Source organism: Struthio camelus, chromosome Z (genome assembly GCF_040807025.1).
Source record: "Struthio camelus isolate bStrCam1 chromosome Z, bStrCam1.hap1, whole genome shotgun sequence".
In the NCBI taxonomy this organism is placed as follows: domain Eukaryota; kingdom Metazoa; phylum Chordata; class Aves; order Struthioniformes; family Struthionidae; genus Struthio; species Struthio camelus.
In genome coordinates, this window is record NC_090982.1 from 38,809,970 (window position 1) to 38,837,937 (window position 27,968).

General features: G+C 40.5%; 1 protein-coding gene across 1 annotated transcript; it reads right to left on the minus strand.

The window, feature by feature from the left end:
- Positions 1 to 661: 661 nt before the first annotated feature.
- On the minus strand, positions 662 to 27,968 carry LOC138064627 (lamin-B1). Its single transcript, XM_068928057.1, has 11 exons — positions 27,073 to 27,968; positions 15,139 to 15,295; positions 14,180 to 14,305; positions 12,901 to 13,071; positions 11,234 to 11,359; positions 8,073 to 8,293; positions 6,928 to 7,153; positions 4,278 to 4,382; positions 3,690 to 3,809; positions 2,777 to 2,893; positions 662 to 1,417 (listed from the first exon to the last, which is right to left on the minus strand). Exons 1-11 carry the CDS (start codon positions 27,423 to 27,425, stop codon positions 1,376 to 1,378), a joined length of 1,764 nt encoding a protein of 587 aa, XP_068784158.1. The 5' UTR covers positions 27,426 to 27,968; the 3' UTR covers positions 662 to 1,375.

The following is a 27,968-nucleotide window of genomic DNA, read 5'->3' on the forward strand; positions in this document are numbered from 1 at the left end:
CCTCACCTTGTGCTGGCACGAGGTCTTAATGCTACCATGTAGGTAACCCTGATGGCCAACTAAGGTGAAAGACAAACGCAGAACAGTCTAGCTTTGTTACATAAGAAATACTTCCAAATTAAGACGAAGATAACTACAGTATTTCCAGAATTCCACCAGACAGTGCTTAAACAGCTCAGCCTGGTACTTGCATTGGAGAAAAGGAGCCCATCCAGTAAGAACATACAAGCAAAGGCAAGGCAGAAACAGTTACACAACAGAGAGAATTCGAAAAATGCTCTAAAAGAACTCATTTCCCAAATGTCAAGGTAGGTCACCCGTGATTTTAAAGAGAAATCTTTACACGTCAAGTGTCACCGTTTCACTTACACAGATGCTTCTCCAGCTTCAAAGCCTATCAATTCTAAATATCCAGTACACTCATTCAATTTTTAGCTCAGTTCTATTGAAAAACAAATTCCAAAAATTTCATATCTGAACTGTCTCTATAGAGACACTTAATTTTTTATTCAAAAGCTTTTTCAGAGATTAGATGAATGCAAAAAAGACAGAAAAATTTTCCACACTGCTTGAAGTTACAATTATATGCCATACAAATCTAGACTAGGTTCCTAAAAGACGTATTTTTGGAGCTCTTACAAATTGTAAACAAACAAGACAATCCATATTAAAACAGCCTTTTATTTGTTAATATCACATAAGAAAATTTAAGCCGGTTACACTATCTTAAAAACACAACTAACGCGTTTAACATGAGTCCCCTTCCTGAATAAGAAATCTAAGTAAAGAAGAAAGTACCAATAAAAAACAAGTTTTGCTGCATCCTTCATCCTCTGAGCGCTTACATGATCAACTGGGCTACGTTCTGTACTTTTTTTTGAACAAAGCTGTTCTTTTCTATAAAAAATTTTGCAACCTTGATAGCATTGTAGAAAAAAAAAAGTCTTCAGTACAAAAAAGTTCATAGTATCGAAAATGCCTTCCCCTTCCCCAACAGCACCTAAATATAAAGAGGTCAACAGCAGATGGCTAGTCTACATGGTGTAATCTAAAAAACCAAACCCCAAAACACAGTGGCATATTCCCATTTTAACAAGGTTTAAAAAAAGACTGGCATAAAAACTGGGTGGGTGGGGATGTCATTTTTCAAACAGTACATAGTTCAGTGTCAATAATTCACATCTTGCAAGAAAGTTACAGATAATGGTTTCTTTTACAAAACTTCCTTTTCAGTGACAAAGGAAATTAAGGCCATCAGACTCGCAGCTTAAAAATTCACATAAAGAAAATATAAAAATATGTTGTGCTTCTGAGAAGGCTCCGTTCTGTAGGCAAGGATTACCATAATTTGAGGAAGATGGCTGACGGGAGGAGTTTACATGATCGCACAGCTTCTGTTAGATGCCCTTGGGTCTCCCTGTTATGAACAGAAAGGGGGGGGGGGGCGGGGAGGTTAGCAGCTCCAAATAACATACTGCACATTTTTAATATAGGCAGTTATGTGCCTGGCATAGTCTTAGCAAGAGTCAGTCTGCACCAAAGCTGTAATACAGCCTGCAATCCCCAGCAAGCTAGACATCCTCTTCTGCGAGAGGTAATGGAAGATGGGTACCAGATATACACAAGTTAAATAATTCTTATTGGAATCTCAAGCTAAAAATATTATTTAGTTCAGATAATTGGTAAGTACTGTGAGAAGCATATGCAAATATTTCTAGGCTTTTTCATCAAAACTAACTCACTCTTGCTATAATATTTTTACTTGAGAAAATAGCAAGACATGCATGTTAGCTGAACTACACAGTCCCAGAAATCAGAAGAGTAGCTTGAAGCACTTTAGTACTTTTGCGTAACTGCAATAAAAATCTGTCTATATTAAATTCCACAAAGTTATGATTCAGTCAAAGCCTCAAAAAATTTGGCTAGCAAAAACAGCCATTTCCAAAGCAGCCCCAACTCTCTCCATTTTTTGCTTGTTTATATATGCACGCTGAATTAGTGGTCTAGATTACTTTGCATAACTGACTCGTTAAGATATATACTAACTGAAACGCAGCAGAGTTTTAGCCAAGGTAAGAAACGCAAACTTTGCATTACAAGAACTTCTTAATGTTTGTTACCTTTATTATCTTTTTAGAAAGGCTAACTTCATGGTCAAAATCAGAACACAATGGGTAAGGCTCAAAATGCACACCACCAAATAATATGTTATGTTTCAGTATTCTCTTACATTTCAAAACATTTTATGTTGTTATTTCAAGTTCAGACATTTCCACTGTCTTTAGAGCTGCATTTCTTCAGCATGCCCAAGGCATTTTTTCCTGATAGTGTATTAACAACATAGGAGATATGAGGTTTAAGTTCTCAAAGCAAATGACTATAGATTTATGTGAACTGGTTTAAGCCAAATTTCACCATAAGCAATGGGCCCAGGGAAAAATCTTACCTGAAAAATCATATAAGGAAAAATCCCACAACCCTTCAGCTTCAAAACCTTGTTTTAAGACAGTCCAATTCCCAGCCTCAAGGGAGCATGTGAAGCAATTTTTTTTTCCTACTAACTTCAATAACAAAGCTTCATGCTTTTATTAAATTACTGTATGGGGGGGGGGGGGGGGGGGGGAAGACGAACAAGCAAATAGCAATGCTAAACCCCGTAAACTGCCCAACTTGTTGAGGTTACAAGGACAGTTCTTTCCCAAAATTTCTTACTTGTATATTTGGGTTTTCATCCTAGAAAAAAAAAAAAAAATTAAAAGAGCATTTAACATGACACCTGCTGGTGAAAAAGGTCTTCCTCCTCCACAGCTTCAACTGCTTCTTCTTCCTCGACCTCCTCTTCTTCACCTTCGCGTAAAGTTGTTTTAAAGACGGTGCTTCTCTGAGCAACCTCCTACAACAGAGTTAATTAAGACTTGACTGCTCTAGTGATCTGGTACTGATCTCCTTACATTTTGAGAGAAGGGAGTTCCAGCTGTTGGGAAAGCTACCCAAGCACACTGTGACTGTGTACAGCTGTACACGGAAAGTATACAACTAGGATTCATAATGCTTTAGTTTTAAATCTCTTTCAGTGATTAAAAGGAGTTTTTCTAACAAGGACTTCTCAAACTTACTCAAAATTTATTTAAATGTTTTATTTCAATTGCTGAATGTCACAGCAACTGATCTACCTGGCCAAAGTTGGAACCTCCACCTTCCCAGAATTAATGGCTCTTTGTTAAAACCAAATTCCACTCTAATTTTCCCCACTCCCCACAAATACACAAAAAGTGTAAATGAAAACTAATTTAAGGGACAGAAGAATCACTGAAAAGCATATAAACACCTTTAACCCTCAGAGTATACTTTAAGACACAGCCCAATTCATGGCATTAAGGGAATATCGGAACAAATAACTCTTTTACTACTTGTGCTCAATATAGGAGGAGGGAGAACAAATTCACAAGCTTCAAAATATTGCAGTCCTAATTTACTGTTAAGTTTCTGAAGAGAAGACAGAGTATGCTTAGTTGGAAAGCAAGAAGAGAAAGCCCTACTCAATGTAAGGCTACTGTTCCTGGGAAGCCATCTTAAAATCACGTTCAAAGCCCTGACAATGGTTCTGCCTTCACCTTTACTGGAGGAGACACTGGAATGGCAACACAGTCAACGAAAACAAGTTTAAATATATCCAAGGTATTTTTTACCTCTCCCTGAGAATTTTTCAGTACAACTTTCACATCTTCACCAGTGCCCCAAGAATTCTGGTTCTTCCAGATGAGGTCAGTGGGAGGGCTAGCAGTTACTCCAGCATTTGCAGCCCAAATCTGGTAAGAGAAGTTATATGTAAACATTACTTACTAGTCTTATACAATATATTTTCGTGTTATCTGTTGAGTTAACACATTCCATTTAAGTGACACAGGTGAATTTTCTCCAGTTAAAAAAAGCAAGCGTCTGCCTAGCCACTTCCAATATTTTTTTTTTTTTTTTTAAAGTATTAGAGCAGCCCCACATTTTTTAGGGCAAGCAGAAGAGCGTTTGAACAGCTACGCATCTATCTGCAATCCAAACTATTGCTCCATGCAGAAAGAAAGTTTCTGAAAAATGTGGCTCCATCTACCAAGAAATTAGTCTTCCCAGCAACTGATAAGATTAACTTCAATACAAATTGAGGAGCTTACTTTCAGAATACTTACATGAAAAGGACAAAACTAAAAACTGTGAGTCCTATTAAGATACATAAATTGTCCTAAAGCCTGCTTCACAGGAACAACTGAAACTTAATAACTTACTGTAACAGTCTGGCCTGCTTTCAGTACATATCTTGAGGTATATTTGTAAGTAGCAGAAGTGTCTCCTATTTTTCTGATCATCTCCCAACCTCCCATAGGTTGATCCTAATAAAAAGGAGGAAAAAAAAGAGTCAATTTCCACCAGCAGTTGTTTTCTGTTACATTTATGGGGTATCTTTCACATAAAACCATATGAGATGTACAAAGCTTTTAGTAACAACGTTTACTACCACTTTATCTTCAGTATGCAAATATCTATTGCTTTAGTTAGATTAGTCTTACTTTTCATTTCAAATTAAAGCTGAATACATATTTTTAATTGGTTAATTTGTTAAATTGGTTTTAACTAGTGATAAACATTTAAATTAGAATTTTGTTATAGCTTAGTCCATCAGATATGCAGATATGTACTGCAAAGTCATTATGCATATATATTTTTATATATGTAGTATTGCAAAGAGTCTTTATATATTTTTTCATATATAGATATAGACATACAGCTATCCATATCGAGATATATCTCTCTATACAAAATATAAAGACTCTCTGTAATTACATAACACTTCTTCAAAAGCAAGTAACTTCTTCTGGACCTACAGGATGGACACCTAAGCTTCTGAGAAAACAAAACATTCTTGCCAGTCTTTCTAAACTATGCACTTCTAAACATGCACATTCCCTCGCTACATACTCCTTTTGCAAGAACTACAACTATTTTTCCTTTCAACTACTTTTTGCCTATCAACTTACTTTGATAAGCAGTGGCAAATCTACATATAAGCCCGTATACAAGTCGTCATTATAGAATGAGTACCTCAAAATAAATGCAGATCTTTTTCCGATACTCCCTCCCGCCCCTCCCCCCAACATTTTCCAAACATCAGATAGTTGTCTCTGGAACCTGAAAACAGAGTTAAAAACATTGTAAACAAACTGTTATTTATCTTAATGAATATGGACATTCAGTTGGTCACTGTAACAAAATATACCATACTTGCATTAAAAGACAATTTTACATCTTTTGTATCTATATATATTGCTCTATTAAACACTTCTAAACATTCCAATGCACAGCTTACTACACTGCACTACAGACAGTTGCTCAACTCTGCACACCTTCCCAAGCCCTGTAACCAAAAACCACCCAGGGCTACTGACAGTAACAAAACTGCTGGTATACTCACCAGAGCTCAGAGACTGACAAAGGGAATGAACCTCACATGGTACACAAAAGAGGGAAAAGCACTGAAAAACTCAAAGGGGATAACATTGACAGGTCCTAACTCACTAGAAGTAGGCTTTCATTTGTCAGACTTCAGCTACCTAAAAATTAGCTGTCTAGACCAGGACAGTTTGTCAAGGCTTCTTCTATTCATTAAACAATGACTCCTTTGAGTCTTTGACTCCTTTTAGAGGACAAGTTTCACCCTGGATTAGGTGATTAAGATGCCTATAATGACGTACTGCCATCTAGGAGTTTGCAGGAGTTTGTCTCTCCTTTGATGAAAGGGAACAGAAACATTTAGAGCTAGTCTATTTTTTGTCGTTTAAAACGTCAAGAGAAGCTCCCTTCGAGCAAAGCTAACGGATCTGTCTACGTTACACAAAGTTTGCGTGTCACTGAAAACAAAGAATGCAGCTTATGCATTTCTAAATACAGCTTTGCTGCAGTCAGCACAGGTCAGGACAAGAGTTATTCAGCCCTTTTCTGTAACTGAGCCAGTAAGAAGTTAGGTCTTGTAATTCTGATGCCCTCCTGAGACAATGCTTAATCTCCTCTTCTCCTAGAGGAAAGATATTTAAGAAATTTCAGTCCTCAGTCTCCAGCCTCACCCTGTGATGATTTGTATAACTGCCTGTATGCAGCACAGAAACGTCATATAGAAATTACAAGTAACATCTTGAGGGGGAAAAAAACATTGACTGCAACAGTTAATAACCTTTTGGGGGAAAACAGGAAGAAGTAGTACCCTCTGACCAATGAGGATACAACCCCCCCTTCCCCTGCTTAAAACAAACTCCACGCTATTCGGAAGCAGCCTGTTCAAGGATTTACCTAGCAAAGGACCTAGACGCTACCTAGAAAGAAATAATCTAAACAGCCAGTAGAGAGGAGGCTTTGCTCGGGCTCTGAAGGCTGCTTCTTTTAAAGACTACGGATGCAACCAAGGAAGAGGAACTGTGATTTAGAGAAGCTATACGCAAGTAGAAGGAACCTGGCAATTAAATTTTCACCTTTACTTTGCAATCAAGTATGCATTTGTTTCTGGCAGTGACAAACTTCTGAAAAGACTCCCACAGTAGTTTACATCTGCTTTCATTGCTTCCCGTCACTGACAACGTTAACTGAATAGTCAGATTACTTGCAAGAGACAACTATGAAGAGTCATTTAGTACTCCGGTGGGTGCAAAACCAAAACATTAAACTTTTGCCATGAAGAGCATTAAAAATCATCCAAAAAAGTCAGCATCAACCCAAAACGCTGTTTGAAAGAGCATTTTGGGATGCACCAACTCAACACCTTAGGGCCACCCCTTTTATACTGCATGCTTTAGCTACAGGTCAACATAAAGCCTCAAACGGGGCTGAGGATGCCTTATATTTCCAATAAGCCCATTGCAGAGTTGCATCACACGTTCATTTTCAAACCTGTTCAGAGGTGTTCTTCAAACGGATGAATTTCCCATCGACATCTATCTCTTCAATAGAGACGTTTCCTGTGGCAGAAGCCGAGTGGGAGATGCTGACACTACTGCTGGCTTCAGATTCTTCTACATCGATCCTCTTTCTCTTTCCCCTGGTTGTACGTACACTACGGCTCGATGAAGCCCGTGAAACTGTCACTCGAGAAGATGGACTTGGAGAAAGTTTCAGTCTAAATTGAAGAAAAGAAACAAAGTGCATAAGTTATACTTGATTTTACATTATTATTCCTTCATTTATAAAACCTTTTCTTCTTTCTCTCCTTCTTCCCATGAGGGAAGCCAGATACAACCAGGCTCTTTTAGCTAAAGATATAAGAATATTGTAAATAAATATTGTACCCAATAGTGATGGACTACTATATTAAGATCATAAAAATATCCACATACACTCATTAAGGCTCGCATTCCTAGTCTAATGGAGCAAGTAAAGAACGGAACCGAAGAACTGAAGTCATTGTCGGAAACTTGCGCAAAAAACAAGTCGCACAGCAACTTTGGCAGTTTCACCTCACGCTTAAGAAAAATCAGCACAGTCTAGTAGGACCTAGTTCAGAAACACTGAAATATCAAACTACTTCAAATGACAGCTGTGACCCATAAAGCAAAAAATCCTTAATATTGCTGAACCCTGGAGTCATGTGTGGAAAACGTAGCTACCTCCTAAGCGGGGTAATCATAAAAGCGACTACTTTATTATTTCTATTCTATCCTTAAAGAAAACTGGCTGACAACTAAATAACCCTGTAATTACTTCTGAAAAAGAACATTAAAAGCAGTACCAAACAGATGCACAAATGACAATTCATTATGTCCCCAGGACATATCAGAGGAAACGATGTCAGAAAATCTTATCAGAGGAATGATGTTTGTTCCTCCAGAGAGCTAGTGGCCTGACACTCAAGCAGGATGCTTTCACAGAGACTTGAAAGTGTGCGCCGTATATGAGGGGGAGAAAAGAACAGCACCTCAGACACAATGGTAAAGCACCTAATGAACGTGCTTTTCAGCAAGAACTGCCTTTAACAGAGAATTAGACAAGCGAGTCAAGCACACAACAACACTAACATTCATTGCTACGTTCTTTCATACCTCTCTTCTTCACCCTCCAGCAATTTCCGGTATGCATTGATTTCCATATCCAGGGCCAGTTTAACATCCAGAAGTTGTTCATAGTCACTCAACTGCTGCTGCATCTGATCTCTTATCTCTGCCATTTCCCTCTCCTTGTCAGACAGCATTTTGCGACAGTTTTCCCTTTCCTTAGCCAAGGTGTCCTCAAGCTCTTGCATTCTATCTTGCCATGCTCTAGACTAGAAAGCATTGAAAGACACATCAGTGGTGCAAACAGGAAAGTTCACTCACACCTCCAAGCATTCTGCTATTCAGGCATCCTAGATTTCAAAAGTAAGATTAGATTAAGCACCCCCTCCACTTTCTGAATTCAGTCCCCTCCATCTTCAATTGCCTGTTTTCCACCTTATTTCCTACAAACGTAATGTCTTTAGTCTCAATGAAACTTGCACCTGTCACATACTCAAGCAATTGTCCATGCAATGCTTTAACAGACAAGCCATCTGCTCCTTTTTCCCAAGATCTGAAAAAAATATTACCTCAATCGAAGTTACTCAGTCAAGAAAAACAGAGCTTAATAGTCAGGCTGTGTTTAAGACACGCTAGGCAGGATGTAGAATGAAAGACTCAGCTCAAAACTTCAGATCCTGCAATAAGTAATTTCTCTTTAGCTTTCAGATGTCTGTCGCTTGCTTCAGTCTACTGCTGCAGATTCCAAATTCTGTTGGAAGATACTCTAAAGGAATAGGAGTTACTCTCAGTGAATATCTGTCTACCTATTATTAAAGTCTTCAAGGCTTGCTAGAAGTACAATGGTAACCGGTCCATGACGAAAGCTACTTTCTCACATACTTCAAAACCGTATCAGCCAGTATGTATGCATTGTACACAGAGAATGGAACGCTTATTAAAGATTACCCAAGTGATCTGACTTTTAAGGTTTACGTTCCCTGAGCATTTTTTCTTCTCCTTAGCAGGTTCTTGCGGTATTTTAATTAAAGGATAGACATAGGAACAAATGCCCCACCCAGAATCACCTTGCCTGGTTAAGCCACCAAGTTTGCTAGGCAGGTACCCCATTCAGGAAGCCACCACAGTCTAGACATAACGAAAATAGGCAGCTTTAAAGACTGAGGAGGAATACCAGCGTAAGCAGTTGTTAGTCTTCAAGTCAGGTGAGAAGTTTAAGAAAAGGAGTTTGAAGCGTCACATGGAAGATTACACTGGAAGCTACTACAGAGTTTTAGTGCTGGTAACTCAAATCAGAGACACGCATCAGAGAGAAGGGAGTTGTCTTCTTCCAAGCAGACAAAGCTAGTTTAAAATTAGGGCTAGCAAATAGAGAACAGTCTGATTTCTTGGTATTTTAGTAAGTGACGTCACTCATGCTACGAAAGAGCGTGGCAGCAAAATTGACTTTTTTGGTAGACAACTGGTGTCAAAATGGCAGAGGTTGATTGTGATAGCCCTGAATTACATGACTCATACCTCCGCAGATTTAGAAACAAGTTCTCTGAACCCTGCTTTCGCTGCCAAGAAAGCAACAGAACACAGGTATCCAACTAACACAAGAAAAAAGCTAAAAAATCCATGTTAACTGAAATACCAAAGAAAGATAGTGATAATCTAAAGACAGTAGAGCTAAGCAGACAAGAGCCTCAATCCAGCTCTTGTGCAACTTCATGCACGTTCATTACGTCATCTGATCTCCTCCAGAGATTAAACCATGTATGCATCAGGAAAACTGGAAAGACCCATTAGTATTTGCAAAGTTTGGGAGGGAATTAGTAAATAAGGCCCCTTGCATGTACTCTTCACTTGAAATACACAGAATTTGGAAATCCTATAGAAGTCTACTGTACAGTAGGAGGAATACGGTAGGAATTCAAAAAACATCACTAATTACAAAAATGACTGAAGTTAAGTACTATTAATAATTTATACTTTCCAAGGAGAGAAAAAAAAGCAGCTTTGTTCTATTTTCACTTGATTAATAAGTTATAAAAAAGCTGCTTTCAGAAGCAGACCTCAACATCTCATTTTCATTCCAAATTTTCCAGTGCAATGTGCATAAAGCTACTCCCAGTAAATAAGTTACTTCTGAATGTGTGGTGTATCATGGGCTGTGTCATACTTTCATATGTGTGACATACGTGCTCTGTGATCTGATTTTAAGCACATCTAGCTTAAGACCCTGCTCTACAGACACTCGAGAAGAGTTATTTGATATATTTCTCAGTCTCACATTTCACCCTAATCCTGGCAAGATCAGCATATTTTTTTTTTTAAAGTTCTCTTACTGGCTCTAGGGTGAAAGATGGAGTAAGAAGGAAAGATACCAAATAGACAAAGGAACTGTGTACTCGAGCTCTGGCTTTGAATCTTGCTTGCTCAATGGAATTCCTATATCGGATGTTCAATTTTCTATAGAACAGAACTACATTGTTTAAAAGTGTCACAGACTCTTATCAGAGAGCCTGCACCTAACGTTGCCTCATCTATCTAGAAAATAAAGTAAGACTTCTGTTTGGTTTGCACAGAATCTAATGCAGTGGGATCAGATCCTTACGTAGCTCTAGGATATGTTACTTTAATTTTTCCTGCAGTTTAAGATTTTCAAATGACACAGAATTTCACCATTTCTTAATATGATTAAGAACTTACTAAGACGTCACATCGGCACGCACTTCCAGCAAGCGAACTTGAGGGGAAAAAGCCTGATGTTTAGGCTAGGCTCTACAAAGCACTCGAGGCTGGCTCAAGACTAGCACATGTAAAAGATCAGCTATAAGGCAGAGGAGGACAGATTTCCCTCATATATGCAGAATAACACTGGAATGAAAAGCAGCAGCAGAAACAGTTTCATTCCAAACCTTGTCCAGTAACCGATCTCTGTTACTTTTAAAGCAAACATAGTAGATGTTTTTTAAGACAGACACTAATTAACAGTACTGCCTTTCAGATACTCCCAGTAGCAGGACATTGCACAAAAGATAAACAGTTCAACTTTATCAAAAAGAAGTATTAAGGAATTTGGAAGTGTAGAGAACAGTAAACAGAAGACTAACGCAAGTCACAAAAATGAATACACTTAGAAGTTAAGGGAAAGAAGAAGTCTTTTATATTAAAAATCAGTAATTCTAATTAACAAAGCAGAAGAGTCACAAATAGCTCATTACCTCTTTCTGAAGACTGGCAAGCTGGGAAGACAGATTTTCAATCCGCATGCGACTTTCTGTCAGTTCTTCTCTTACCGAGTTGGCTGTCGAAGTGCTCATCTCAGAGGACAGTCTAGCATTCTCAAGCTGCAGTAAGTCACATTAAGACATTAGTTTCAAAGCAATTTTTATTAAAAGAAAAATGAGTCACCAAACAAAACCACACATAGCAGCAAGCCACAAAGTTCCTCTCTGCAGCTGTAACGCAGTGAAACATCTCTTTTTAAGGGTTAAATAGGCTAGCTCAATTACCATGCTGGATTGAGCTACCTGAAATCACAGTCCTCTTGAGTATTTATTGTAGGATTAAAAATTTGTTAAGGTTTCCCTTGTAAGCATTACTCAAGTTGGACTGCTAAGTTCCATTTTCACGCTGGCCAATATTTAGCTTTATACTGTCAAATACTATAGCACTGTTTTTTTTTTTTTGATTATGCTTGAATGATAGAACTGAAATTACAAATTCTCAACAAAAACCAAACAAACCAATGTTAGTTTTCAGCCTCGTGTAAACACATTGGCAATATGACTTAAGATTACAGTACCAGTGCCCTGAGTCACCACTTCTTCATTTTATCACTACTTCAGACTCAATTTTATCTGTTAATGCAAACAAAATGCGGACATTCAGTTTTTAAACCAGCTACAACACTCCTGTTGAATAACACCACATCTACTTAGACAGCACTACAGACTAATTACTGAATTTATAGCTTCAGATGAAATGAAATTCGAAAATGTAAATAAAGAAGTACCCCTAAGAAAGGGGACGAAAAAGCCTTAATTATGAAAAGGCTTTTTAGGTTAGTAAAAAGTCTAAACCAAATATTTTTGACCAGACTTTACTTGCAATCGTTTTCTTTCCCCTAGTTTTTCCAACTCACATTGAAGCCCTGAAGATAGGCAACTGCACACCATTAAGACTATAACTTTTCACTGAAAACTATACTAAGAAGTTAATACAAACTGAATTTATCTCTGTTGTAACACCCCACCTTGTCTCTAAAGATACCAACTGTGAGAAGTATAGCCACAGAAACCAGGTTCAGTTGAGACATCAGGATTCCTCTATACAGAAGTGATGAATCATAGTAGAGGAAGGAAATTACAAAGCATAACTGATTTCAGTTCAAACGTGTTTTCACTCTAGGAGAGTGAAGAGCAGAAATCACTGGGTGTGGTAAGGCTTCTACATAACAATGTTGCATGCAGGGTCAGAGTACTCAGGATGCCATCTTCTCAGAAAGCACTTTCATGAAACAAGCCTTATACAAAATATGGCATACCTCATTATCATCAAGATTGTGTTTCTACAACAGATTTATAATAAAAAAATTAATTCTCCTCGCATTCACAGTGAGCCCAGTACTAGTGACATTTTCCACACAGTCAATTCACTTTTACAGTCACCACCCTCATTCAGTAGCTACGTTATTGTGCTTCCTGAGGTTTAACCCTGCTCCTCAAATGAAACCTGAAAATACAAGTTCATATTCAGAAGCACGATAATTTTAAACCAAGCTTCAGAATGAAATCCTCTGGAAGGCAAATAATTACACAGGTTATCCTTCCCTTAAATAAAGCAAAGGTAAAGTTTCTCAGACAGCTGAATGAAAAGATGTTCTCACTTTGGCATGGTAAGTCTGTTCCAGCTCTTCTTTGTACAGTTTCACTTGTGCGTCATGCTGCTCCCTTATTTCATGAAGGGCTTGGGCCAGTTTGTGTTCATACTCAATTTGACGCCCAGAATCAACCTCAACTAGGCGAGTTTCATGTTTTCTTCTCGTCTCATTAATTTCCTGAGAAAAACAGAAAAATAACCTTCAATGCATATTAGGCAAAACAAGTTTTAGAACACTATCAGCCAAGAGCAATTTGTTTTCTTCAGCAAGTAATACAGCTTCTGGCTAGCTTTGCAGATAAGCATTGGAGTAGTTTCTATTTGGCACTGTTTCTACTGAAATGAATTAACAGTAGTGAAAGACTGGAAGTTTCACAAGACCATTTCCCTAGTCTGATCCGCACAGGACCTTATTCTTTAACAGCGAGTCATTGAAATAAGAGCTAGGATGTCATCAGCATGTAAAGTCATACTGCCTTCTGACAGTTGTCTACACTTTCAAGAAAATATAACTCATCATTAGCAGATCTTAAAAATACCACCCCTAAGGAAGCGAGAGAGGGGGGGCATCTTAGGTATCTTTCATGCTTGCACAAAATGAAAGTACTGTAAAATCAAACGGTCATTTTCACTAGCCAGTGTTCTGCCCCCACTTACTTGTATGCTTGCCCTTAGTTGCTGGAAAAAAGTGATTCCAACAATATGATCAAAGCTGAAAATAAAACTGGAGAGGAAATGCACATATAGAACCAGAGACAGTACTTTTAGGTATATTTGTTATTGCTCTAAGGCTCCCCCTGTAGTACTGTTAAGTACTACAGGGATAAAAGAGGGTGACAAGAAAAAGCTATAAAAGACAAGAATTCAACAAATTCTGGCTCTTTCAGAAAGCTATGAAACTTAAAAAAAAAAAAGTTCCAGGTTCATAGCATCTGTTTTGGTGCCATTCTCCATTTTATTTCTCATGAAGACACTTGTGGAAAAAAAAATTTTTTTTTAAATTTACTTTTTCATAACTATGAAGAGAAACATACATGGCACCATAGAGAGAATTTAATATAAAGGAATATGGAACATAAAGCTATGAAAACTTCTAAGTCCACATCATTTTTCTACAATAGAAAGATGGAAGCTTTCCAGCTAAAGTTGAAGTAAATCCTGCTTTGAGTAGGAGTTTGGACCAGATGACTTCCCACAGTCCCTTCCAATCTAAGTTATTCTAGAATGAGCACCAGTTTTTTTTCTTCTCTTTAAAAATGTGAATTCTTGACACTGAATCACTTTACCTCCTCATACATATTTTTACGGAATTCCAAGTCCTCAATGAGGCTCTGACAGCGATTTTCAAGATCCACCTTCATTAAAGTTTCATCTGCAAGCTGTTTCTTGGCAGCAGCTAAAGAAACCTCAAGCTTTAAAAAAAAAAAAAAAAGAAGAAAAAAGGATTCAGCACAGCAAAGGTTATAGAGCAGAACTCATGCGACACAAGGATCTCAGTTACTGAGAAGAAACAGCTAACTGTGAGTTAAGCCTTAACTTTAACGATTAAAAGTTAACAAAAAAATCAACCAAACAAAAAAACAAAACAGTATCTTTCTTTTAAAGTTACTTACACAAGTGAATTCTAAACACTGCACATTGATAACTACCATTTTAGTATCAGTTATGACTTCTCCTTACAAATCTTCAGTTTTTCTACTTAGCAAACACCATCTCTAGGAATTCAAATATCTCCTAGTCTTCTCCTATTGCCTAATGCTGCTAAAGATCACAAATCAAATATTTCAAAGGATTAACTAGCACGAGATTTTCTTTTTCTCCCTGTTCTATTACAAGTCCAGAAGATAGAGAAGTACAGGCAGAAGCAAAGGAGGGCACAGCGAATCACAAACTTAAAGCTGGGAGGCACTTTGGAATTTTGAATTCTGCTATTGACAGCGCCATCCCTTGAAATGTCATAGTCTGCAATTTTTAAAAGGTGCTCTATTTCACCACTCACATCATGAGTAAGGTAACTGAACAATACTGAACACAGGCAGACACCTACTGAGTACTGCCTCCAGCTCCGACAGTGAACCATAACTTATTTCTAGTATTCGCTAGATGACTGCTTTGCTTCCATTTTTCGGCTATAAAGTTGCATTTTATCAGAATGAAGTGTAGGTCTTTCACTATGGATGTACCATACATCTATAAAACACATAATTTGATGGCAAAAGCTTGATAGTGTACCATTTCCTCTCACCTGTGCAATTTGATCTCTTAAATCCTCAAGTTCTCCCTCCAGGCTTTTCTTATCACCAAGAGCTGTGGCCAGTGCAGCTTCTTTAGAATTGAGGGCTGCTTCAAACTCTCGAAGTTTGACTTGGGCTCCATTAAGATCAGATTCCTTTTTTGCATAACTGTAATAAACCAGAGAAAGTGGTTAGGGAAGTCTAGAAATGCTCCAAAACAGGCTGACGACTAGGAAAACACGGTACATTCGGAATCTTAAAAACTTGAGTCACCTAACAAAAACATTTTGTCTTGGCTTAATTTGCTCTGTTTCAAATAAAACAGAACTAAGGAGTTTCTCATCCTATATAGCCACAGCGTAATACTGGGCCTGGGCTGTAGCAACCCTAATCTAAAGGGAACACAGTCAAAGGATTTTAGAATTAAAGCACACGTGGAAAAGGGAACAGCGTGTTTGTTTGCAATTAAAGACACCTTTTGTCATCTCTTTAGATAGCCACTGTAAAAGGTCACATCTTCCCCAGAAACTTAACAGGAGACAGGAAGTTCCCCCATCAGAAGGCCATTTTCGTAGGGCAGAAATAAGCAAGGTTTCCTCACTTCCTTTATCCATGTGGGAACTTGTGTGGATTCACCATCGGGGCTCCAAGTAATCCCTTTCCAGTTAACAGAATAACATCTTAATGAAAACTATGCTCAGTATTTTTAAGCCAGTTCTCCATTAATAGAAGCTGTAGCCTACTGAACTGCTTTGCAACACCCTTCTGATCACACATAATAGCAAAGTTCTACACATCACAGCAAAGATATCCAACTCCTGTCTACATAGTAGTCTGGGCCATCAATGAAACTGCACTGGAAAAGAGATTCCGGTGTCATTTTCCTCAAGAAGGCAGACAGTCAAGCTTTTCGCATTACTCCTCAAACTAGTTTTCACGTCTATACAAGTGGTTAAACAGTTTCCAGTGGGATTATTACTTAAAAATGCTTATGCAAACAAAGAAAACAAAAAAGAAAAGTAAAATACCTCCACACAAACCTACACTCTTCAGCTTAAATTGAATCATTCACAAACAGTGCTACAATAGGTTACTACCAAAAATAGGGGAAACGTCTCAGGAAAAGCATACTCAGAAATCAAAATGACTGTTAATCTTTAGATGTCACATGCAGCTGTGTTTAAGTATGTGTAAGAAAAACTCTTTTGTCTTTTAGCCCGTTCTTTTCTCTCTGGGATTTCCACACATCCATATCTCGTTAGGAGAGCAGCATATAAAAGTCTTAATCTTTATAATCAAATTATGAACATTTTACATAAAGGGATAGGTTCACGCTCAACAGAACAGCAGCTATCAGGTTTCTGCTCAGCTTTCACATTTCTCTTTGCAGAAACGAATAAAACCAGAATTCACAACACTAAACTCGGGAGACTAAGAAGCGAGTGAAAGATTCTTAAAAACGAGATTCAAAGTGTTTTAAAGCATGAAAACATCCACTACTTTTTAAATCAAGATATCGCACTAACAAGAAACAATAGCAGAGCTTCTCAGCAAAATAGGACCAAGATCAAATCAACGTACAATTTTCAAAGGAGACTTTCAAATTTAGTAGATGCTTTTTCAAGATCACGTATAACAATATGCGAGTAACATTAAACTCGAGAGAAGTGTGTGCACAAAGGCTTCCAAAAATCATCTGTCCAAGTAAGTAAATTTTTAGACGATTTCGCATTGCAGCCACAAGATGGCGGGCTTTATGTAAGAGACGTAGCACTGGCTGATGTCCAAACTCTCTCGAGTAATCCCACATCCACCAAGGTGGCACGCTGCAAGAGCATGGGATACACAGGCTCTTGTATGCACTAACAGTTTTTGAGACAACTGAGAATCGTTTCTACTGTTCAGGCATATCTAGAAGAAAATGTAGTCCATCAACAGCATTTTACTCGCATTTCTTAGACCCGACAGTTCAGAACAGTTGGGTCCATAGATCAGACAAGAGCACAGGCTTTCTGTTATTGTGTGCTCCTACTTCCAGCTCTCTCCACTACTCACTGCAGGCCTACTAGCCTGCCCCTCCCCTTTCGGGCAGGCCTGCCAAGAACTCCAGCACGCAAGGAGGCCATCCGGCAGAGGAGAAAAAAGGAGAAAAGTGTCTCGCTACGGAACGTCTGCAACAAAAACCTGTCTGCTCATGTTATTGGGAAGGATGAGAGCCCAAATCAGGCTTTCCTTGGCTTGACCAGCGTTGAAGAACGCTTATCCAAAACACGCAGAGAGTACCTCATGCATGCTGTTTCACTAGGCTTCATGCTGAGGTCAGCCAGTCAAGCTGAATCCTGAAACTACAGTCACATGTACATAGCTTGCTTCAGCTGCACGGCCCCCAGGAAAGTACCCTGTAGTTGAAGAGGGAAACATTCCCCATACTCCTTACCTAAAGTTATTTTGTTTTTTATTACTCTGTAATGAAAATACCCATACCAATTACGAACAGGCAGGTAGCTAAAAACAGAGCTCTCGCAACTGGAACAACACTGGCAAGATGTATAATATATACTTAAAAATAGTCTGATTAAAACCCAATACACTACCCATAGCTCTAAATTAGGTATTACCAGTTACATCAAGGTATTCTCCTCATTTATGTTTTTAAGAAGACTGACTATGAAGTCATCCTATAATTTAATTTGACTCAAGTCACAGAAGGGGGGAGTATTAAAATTAAGTGTTATTAGTGTTATGAGTTGTCTAATTAAAACTCATCTGAACATACTCTCAGAAAGAAACAAAAACTACAGCTCAACACCTCACACACTGAAAGCCAGATGAAATCTCAGCAACTCAGTGTGTCATCCCAGCCCTAAAGGAATATGGGAAAGCGCAACGAGATCACAAAAAACTTTCAATTATGAAAACAAGTACCCAATGTATACTACATCCTCATACCTAGTAATTTCTACCAGGAAGAACTTTGGTCTCTCAACAATAGCTAGCTTTTTTCTCCACAGAAAGTCAAAACTATATTTCAAAAAATTCTTCTTTCTGCAGTGTTCAGAAATTCAGCTAGAACTCCTTCGAATAGTTTGGCTCATGAGAGAAAGAAATAAAAGCAAAGAAATAATAGTTGACTTTCATCTTCCTCAAAGAATAAACTCTTTTTTTTCCTTCTCTTTTGACTTTAATCTATAGAAAGTATATGGATCTTCTTATCCATGAAACTGTAATTTATTTTTAAGTAATGCAGAACTAGGACCTGACTAAACAAAACAGCCATTTCCCCTTAATTTTCTCCCCACTTCAGGGAGAAATTGCACTTCAGAAATTTAACCTACATCGTTTAACTCATATAGATTCTACAGACACGTAAAGGATAAACACTCAGACTCTGCCTTAACTGATATTATCAGCATTTCTTTCACTAATGGAGCTGCACCCACAGATTGCAATAAAATAATAAAATCAATTCCCTTTGCCCAATATACTCCAGCCTCCCAAGCAGCTTGACAAAAGCAAGCATTTGGCACTGCTACTCTCAGAGGTGTACACCTAAGCCCCATGACTGCAGTTCATACACCTCACCAGTTTACCTTTATACAAGCTAATTTCTCATACCAGATTCAGTCCAGCTGAGACACGAGGCTCCAAACAGATTAGGCTGCTCACCATTCCCCAGATATACGCTGTAAAGTAGAAAAAAAATCAGCCCACGCACCACAAGCTACTGTGGTTGTGTCCAGTTGCCTGCATTACCTTATTTAAAGCTAATTCAAAGTTCTCAGAATTACAGATAGCTTAGGACAATTGCTGTTTTGGTGAGACTATGTGGCCCACTGGGCTTGTAGATCAGCAAAAATGGCCAAGCCACTAAATAACTCACAGAAAGAGGAAGGTTCCCTTTTCATGTACTTGCAATCACCCCTCCTCTTGTGTCAACTCTGAGGTTCACTTGATCTCCTAGACCGAATTTCTTTCTAAACTAGCAAAAAAAAGTCACCCGGGAAAAACATAACAATTTTCTATCTACTTAATAAAATGAATCGGTCCCCTGGAGCCAGATAAACCCCACACCCAATACAAGAAAAGCAGCAAGACTGCTCCTTTCAGTGGATAGCTAGATCTCAAGCCGCACTCGGATGTGGTTTCATACTCCCATGCACCTGACAAGAGCAGGATGCCTCCCTAAGGGAGGTCCTTTCCTATTCTCCCACACCTAACCCCTCATTTGTGCCAGCACTTAGAGTAAGTCGGATCACAGAGCTAAGTGTTACCAACACTAACTGAATCCTCCTCAAAAAACAGTGGGTCTCAACCGCTACATGGCATAGCTACAGAAATGCTCTTGCCAGCAGCAGAGCTAATTATGATGCAGACCACATTTACATCCATACAAAATTACATGGTACTGCACCTTACTGAGCTGTTCTTCCACTCTAATTGTAGAGAAATATCAAAAACAAAAAATGGACCCTGGTCATGGATTTTGTGGGCTAAACAAAATATGAAGCATTAGTATTCCTGTTCCCCCCCTCTTAAGGTAGAGGCAACAATAAAGCTATGTTTTGCAAGGAAGCAGCTGGTAAGTGACATTGTTTGAAAGTGTTCATGTTTCTGTATACACTTATAAAAGCAACTGGACAAGAAAGACTGCCTTCCCTCCAAATAATATAGTGTTTCAGGTTATAACTTGGTTCTAGCTTCTTTCATCTTATCTGTTTTAGTCAACCGAAGACAGTGACCAAAGTGTTTGAAGGGCACATTTACTACTCAGCAGTAACTCTTCTCGAAGAGTTCAAACAGTTGACCGCTTGAATCCTTCTCCACCTTCTCTACCCAGCAGTCTTAGCAGAACTTTTATGCAAGAAGCGCACACATCAAGTCATTGACCAAAACTCACCACACTTAGGGGATTTGAAAAAGAGGAGAAGGTTACAAGTACAAGAACATACAGTTCATCTGAATAAAGCGTGATGTGCTTCTGTATTTGCAGAATAACAGATAATTCAGGATGCAGCAACCCATCTGAATCCAAGGGAGTGGCGTAGAGTCATTTTGCTGACCATTAACCTATCTTTAATGAATAAAGTATCTGGTCTCCTTTCCAGCATTTCATGTTACTTAAAAATATCTAGCTCATTAATATGAAATTAGGATGACTTTTGGGGGAAATAAATGGGGGATGGGGGGGGAAAAAAGATCAACAGTAGGTCTGCCATAAGAGCTCGCAAATCTTAACAGATGTGGTAACTTTTGAAAACTGATTAAAGATAAAAATAAAGGAAAACAGTCTCTGCAGATTCAAAACAAGGAACTCACTAGCTGCAGCAAAAATCAAATTGTGGTCACACAGATTCCTTTACCAGAAGATATATTTATACAATATATCAATATCCCCGTCAAGGGTACCTTAAAACATGTACCTGCAAAAACGAACAAAGAATTGAAAGTACTTGAAAGTGCCGGTCCTATTACAGGTCCCAAATACAGCCACAGCTTGAATTTTCTGTAACAAATCCATGCTAGAAACAGATCCCCTGTTAAATATCAAGAGGTAACCAAAATTTCTGCAGAACATATTTAATTAAGATTTTAAGTTAAATAAAATTCTATGGAAGGTAGAAGCCAGGTACTAAAGCCTTTCACAAGAACAGAAGAATAAGTTGTGTACAGATGCCTAAATAAATCTGAATCAAGGTGTGAACATCCAGCAGGGATCTCATCAAGTAATACACTTATAATTTCACTATATTCAATAGCAGGTGGTCTCAAACTCCCAACCTAACTAGTTGAAATTTATCCTATAGCCTTCTCCAAGCCTACTGTTTCAAGTTATCATTATATGTCCGCATATCTGAAAACAAACCTTTAACTCTCACCATCCTACCCTCCAGCACATCGTTCCTTGCATTGTTGCATGCAACAGGAAAGTCCCTACTGCATGGAAGACACATTCTTAGATTGTTCAAGTAATATTCTTACATTTCATTTGATTAAGTTATTGTGCAAAAAATTTAATTAACCCTCTTCCTTCTCTGGGATGCTGTCTCAAAGGCATACATCAGAGTTCAGATTAAAGCTCAGCAGCTCCCCAGCCACCAACCTTGACTTCACTCCAAGAGTGAAATACACTTCAAAATGCATATTAAATCAGCTTCCCCAAACAGTACCTCTAACATATTACAACGAACCACATGTGCACCACAGGAAAACCTGTAACAGCTGTTAAAACTTTGCCTGCATTAAGACAACATGGTTCTTCTGAGCAGTTGCTCAGTGTACCAGCTGCACTGGGCCAAACACGTGCCCAGCAATTGAAGCTATAGGCTGACATCAAGCCTATACTGATGTTTATTTTACTACTCGATCCTACCTCGGGAATTCACTTCAGCATAAAGATGGAGAAGGAAGACAGATTTAAGATACAAGGCAAAAAAGCTAAAGAAATCATTTCTTAAAAGATTAAATGCATTGAACTACATATAGTACCTTGCCACAATTAATTGACTATAACCAAAAATGTGTTGCAATGCAAAATTTATAGTGCAATGACAGTTATATCCTTTACCAATATCTTCAATGAGCTACATAATGCGCTACAAGTAACTCTGAAGAAAACTCTCCCCCCTAAGAGGACAGCTGATGCGCTTCAGCCTTGGACAACTGCCACAGTGAAATCTCAGCCTGCCACAAAGACAAATGTAAACAAGGAGTTTCCTAAATGAACTAGCGTAACACCAGTTGACACTCCCTAAAGGGCACAATCATCTCACGTGACACAGAAATCAGAACAGACAGACATGTCCAACTAGAAGCCTTAACCTGTTGTCCATCTAAATATATCCCCATCACAGCATTCATCCGACGAAATTCATCCTGAAACTTACTTGATCTACGAGCAGACACAGTAACATAACAGTAAGTCTGACTTACTGAACGGTCCTCAATCATTTTAACATGGCATTACTAGGTGACAAAATTGTGTCAAACTGCACAATGTAAACTGTCATTAGGTTAAGTGCTCAAGTTACAGAGCAGAATTTTTCTTTTGCCTCGACAACTCTCCCTGGTTAGCAGATACCGCAAACAAAGGAAGCATGACACACTCCCTCCCGTAAGAGGGAACTTAATCCTGCCTGTAGGATGCCAGAGCGATGGAGCAATTCAAAATTCTGCTCTTGCATTTGCCACTTACATTTATCTTTGTGTGTTTCATAATGTCATCATTTCCTTCACTGCTTTTTCAGTGTTGTCTGCTCAGCTCTTTTCTCAAAGAGCTCGAAACTTGCAGTATTTTCAAGTCCTGACCAAGGTTGCACAGTTCTGACACAGGAGGGACATTCTACCTAAAATCAGCAGCTAGGAGTTTGGTGCTGAATGGAGCTCATGAAAAGCTTTGAGATTCTAGCTGAAGAGTCAACTATTTCCAGGGTAATAGGGAAACTATTTAATTTCACCTTCATTATTCCTAGGCAAGTCAAGCAGCTGGAAATTCATTGCATAGACATTTTTTCCATGTATCAATGAAGCTTAGATGTCCAGAATGCCTTTAGTCCTGCACTCACAGTTAGGTTTGCATCCAGGCCACAATTCTTCACTTTGCCATCATCAATTTGAATCCAATATTGTTCTCAAAGAGACCATCTCCCACAGTGGCCTAGCTACCAACCACGGCTCCCCTGCCATAAACACTTACAAAGCTGTCCCTCCTCTTAGGGCTCTCCACCATTCCTCTGCACCCCTCTCTCAGGCCAACAGTGCCTGCATGATGGCCTGGCAAACAGGATCACAGCTCGTTTTCCAGTCAGATCTGTTTCCCCATCCTGCTCACTGTGGTATGGAAGCAAGAACACAGATCCCGGAGCTCTCAAGACTGTTTCTAGTTAGCAGGACCATCTAAGGTCATTCAGAACTACAACTCAAGTTTACTACAATTGCACATACCGTTCAAAGGAAGGAAATGCAGGAATTCTGTCACTGACAGGAAAGTATACAGTAAAGTCTTGCCTAATCAGGAAAAAGGAAAAAATAAACTGGAAATATTGTTAAACTGACAAGTTCTCCCAATTCTTTCACAAATGAGGGAAAGAAATAGGATTTCCCTCTTCTCCACTGCCCAAGAGGTGACCAGGAATGACATATGCCTTAACTCAAGGGTACCTGGATTTTTTTCCCGTAACAATCTTGAGATGAGATTTATTTTGGCTTATCTCCCGCTGTCCTGTCACAAGCCTCCTTTTTTCTTTCATAATCATGCATATCATCTCCCACCCATTCCTCAGAATAGAAGCAGAGAGGTTTTTCTTTAACCTCACTTTTTTTTTCTTGCTCTTCAAGATTTCTACTAAAGAGAAGACTACTACACCAGCACCTACTGCATGACAGGCACTCCCTAAAACCATAGTATCTAAGGAGTTCACTATATATAGGAACATCAAGTATAAAAACAAGCCACAGGTCTTTGTGAGATATTATAAATGTGAACAGAACAAGGCTCTGATACTTATGTTCAAAAAAAAACAAAAAAAACCCCATACATGAGACAGAAGCCAGATAACAGAAAATATAACAAACAAACTTAATTTGATTAGAAGAGTAAGAATAGCCCCACAGAATTTTGAAGGTGACAAGAAGCTTAAGTTTGATCCACTAATTAGATGGAAAATCAAAGAACTAAGAAATGGGTTGGAATAAAACAAGTACATAAAGCACTCCAGAACAATTTTGTACTAACTAGAGGACACAGAGCTGTACGTGCATCCAGGGAAACAAGAATAACCACCTGCAAAAATATTCAAATAGCACTGGAAGGGCAGCTAGACCAGGATTCATTTTGGCCAACTTCAGCCAACTAAACAGCTAAACACGTACGGCTCCTTCCACAGTTAGGGGACGTCTCCAGAGAGCAAGTTATCCTACCGTTTCTCTCCATTTATTCCAAAAGGAATCCAAGTATCCCTAATGACAACTAGTCATCTGACTCTTAGGGTAAGGCTACCAAGACATCAAGTCAAGTGAACAGCTTGCAGCTTGACGAAAGACACAGTCCTACTCAGTCCACTTCTCTCTTCTGCTGAGAGCCACACCCCATATGCCAGTTCTCATACTTCTCTGCTCAACCAAAAGAAAACTAGATCAGCGGGAAAGAGTGAGCAGCTTTCTGCCAACAAAACGATTCAAGTCAGTTTACTGAATAACCAAGACAAAAGCCAGAATCAAAACTAGGCCGGTAGCGTGCATGTATGGCCCCGTCTTCTGCAGTGGTAACACACTGCTAGACTGGCTCAGCTACCTTGTCCAAACGCAACCTTACGCAACTAAGGAGAGATGAGATGAACCTCACACCAAAGTCCAGGATGGGTATCTTGCAGAGAAGTGCAAGATTAAGTATACTCTAGAAGGATCTAACTAGAGCAGTAAGCAAGCCAGATTATTCCCAATGTCTTGTGGAGGAGAACTGAGCCAAACCTCTACTACTACAGTTACTCTGCTCAGTTTTTAAACTAGATGGAGCGTGTACACCACACTTCAGTTTTCTGAAAGGGCACAGGCACTCCTGTCATGAAGATGCAAACTTTCACCTCACATTGCAAAATGAGATCTCTGGAACTACCAGTACACTCATGCACGCTTGTGCAAAGTGTTTTAGAGTCTTTTTGTTAGTTTTTAATATGACTTAACAGCTGTTGAGACAGCCATCAGAGAGTGTTCTCCAAATCAATCTGAAAGCTTTGTTTTTAAGACTTTGGAAACGTAATTACGGATCAGCTCAAATATCCAGAAAATACCTATATCTTAAAAATACACAGGGATGACTTAAGAAACCGCATACCACAAAAAGGTCTGCCACCAAACAACAACAAATAACCACAGACAGATTTAAGTAGAATCTAGCAGTCTCAAACAGTATTAAGGAGTTCTAGTTCTGAACTAGAAACTCATCGCTGCTTTGTAGCGTACAAAGACGATCTCTGACACAGGTATGGATAACTGAGAATATTGAGTAACAGCACTTCAGTCATCATAAAAGGCCACAGTTGCAGCACAAAAGCAATTTTACACTCATCAAGTTTTTGCTAAGTGTGACAGTACAGGAAACTATAAACGAGAACATGAAGAACTTCCATGTCCACATTATTAAAGCCCCAATTACAGTTGCAGAAGAGGCAGCTTCTACTGCAGATTGTCTCTTCTTCCCAAGCCCACACATCCCCCGTATTCTTCAGTCAGCTTCTGAGAAGTGTCAACCTTCCCCTTGAAGTCATCAGGAAAGAGACGGAAACTCTTGGCTTGACTGTCAAGTCAAGTCATTTTGACACCCATCTGCAGTTACACCTTGCTTTCCCTGTCACTATCACGGACCTCTTTGATTTTAGAGCTTCATAGGGGGCACAAAAGAGTAACCACAAGAACTATACTCACTAATTAGAAGCTCACAGCTTTCATTTTTGTTTTTTAAACAAAGCTAAGAACCCAAAAAGATATCAGAGCTATCTGTAGACATAGAAGAACATCAATGTACTAGTTTACCTATGAAGTATCTTTTTCATTATCAAAATCAGGACTAAGACTATATTTAACTGAAGGTCAAAATTAACAGATTGTGCAAGAGTAAAGTGAGACTAAAAACGTTGTTCATTGTTCTCTACCTTCAGCATCAGTCCACAGACAACTTTGTCATACTAAGAATGAAATTAGGCCAACTTTGCTGTTCTAACCGGACTTTCTGAAAGCTAAAAAAGGTAGAATCTCTTCTGGCAATAGAAAACTACAGTAGTTACAGAATTAAGAACTAAATTAAAAAACAAGTAAAAAAAACCTAAAACTAAATCAAGCCAGTTGTGCAAGCCACAAAAGCTAGTGGCACAAATTAGCTCTTTGTCAAGAGTGTAAACCTTGGGGTTGTGCCTTTGCTTGCAATTTTGAAGCTATCTGACCACAAATCTGCCTTTAATAACCTTTGAGTATCCAGAAAAAACAACAGATTTTTTTTTTTGTTTTTTTGGGAACTCTACTTATAATACATTCAAGCATTTTTATATTATGAGAGTGCATCTTTTGGGAAAAAAAAAAAAAAGAAGTCTTTTAAAAAAGAGCAGAAAACCTACATTGCAGCACGACCAAAACCCTAGTCCACTTGCAGTTTTCTTTCCTCAAAGCCACTATGCAAACAAACCATCAACACTTGGCATTTTTCATCCTGAAGCACCTTAAACCTTACAGCGAAAATAGCAAGGAAGAACGCCAGGCACTCACTCACAATACCATTTATTAAGCGTACGCTGGATCGGGGAAGGGGAGAAGAAGGTCTTCCTCACTCAAAACCTGGAGCCCTCAAGCACTAATTATTTCAAGACGTATTCAGGCGAAGTTTCAAGGCAGCTTCCATTGCCGCTGTAGCCGAAGCGTTTCACGCTGCGATACGAACACGGGGGAAAGACGCCGTGTCTGCAGGGCCCCGGGGGGAGGGAGGGGTGCTGGGGCGCCCCATGGGGCACCTGCCAGCGGCGGCGCTGGGGCAGCGCGGCGCGGCGGGACGGGGCGGACCCGCCGCGGGGCCCTGCCCGCCGCCTCCCGCCGCGGGGGCCGGCCGAGGCGGGGCGGAGCGGGGCTGACTCGCTCACTCATTCATTCAAACGCTTAGCCCGGCGGCGGCACATGGCAGCGGCGGGCGAAGAGGAGGAAGCGGGGGGAACAGGGAGATGGAGACGCGCGCTCCCGGGCGCCCACCTCTCTCCGCGGGCGGGCCAACGCCGCCACGGCGGGGGAACCTGCGGGGAGCCCAGCCAGCAAGCGCCAGCGCACCCCCCCCCCCGCTCCCCGCCTCCAGGCGAGAGATAAGCAGGTCGCGGGAGGAGGCAGATGTAAAAGGCGGGCCCGGCCTGTCAGACGGCGCCCCCCCCCCCCACACACACACAGACACACGCAGTCCCTCGGCCCCCGCTGACCTGCCCAGCAGCTGCTCGTGCTCGGCGCGGATCTTGCCCAGCTCGATCTGCAGCTTGGCCCGCTCCCGCGCCGTGTCGTCCAGCGCCCGGCGGGCGTCGGCCAGCTCGGCCTCGTAGAGCGCCTTAAGGCCGGTGACCTCGCGGCCGCGCACCTCCTCGCGCTCGGTGACCTGCAGCTGCAGGGCGCTGTTCTCCGTCTCCAGGCTCCGCACCTTGTCGATGTAGACGGCCAGGCGGTCGTTGAGCTGCCGCAGCTCCTCCTTCTCCTGCAGCCGCGAGATGCGCGTGGGGCTCAGCGGCGTGGCGGGCGCGCTGCCCCGGCCCCGCGGCCCCAGCGGCGTGGCGGCCGCCATGGCGGGAGGCGGCGGCGGGGGGAGGGGGGGAAGGGAAGCTAAAAAGAGCTAAAAGCCCCGGTGCCCCCGGGCGGCTGCGGGGGGGCTGGGGAGAGCGCGCGGGGGGCCGTCGTCGCCGTCCGCGCCTCCTTCAATCCGGGGCCCCGCGGCCAGCGCAGCAGCGGCAAAAAGCCTAAAACGAAAACAAACAAAAAAAAAAAGCGGAATAAATAGCTAAAACCCCCGGGCGGGCGGCGGCGGCTGCAGGGCCAGGAGCGAGCCGAAAGAAGCGGCGAGCCGGAGCGAGGAAAAAAAGGAGGGAAACCAATTAGGAGGCGCTTCGGCCGCGGCCGCTGCCGATTGGCTCGGCGGGCGCCGAGCAGGGATAAAGGCAGCTCGGGAGAGCCGCTGCCCCGAAAAAGCAAGCCGGGATGGCGGGGGCCGAAGCGGCAGGAGCAGGAGGAGAAAGGAGCCGGCTCCGCGCCGCCGCCCGCGCAGCCACCAGCGCGGCACCGGCGGGCTCCGCGCCGCGATCCAATATGGCCGGCACCCGCCCAGCGCCGC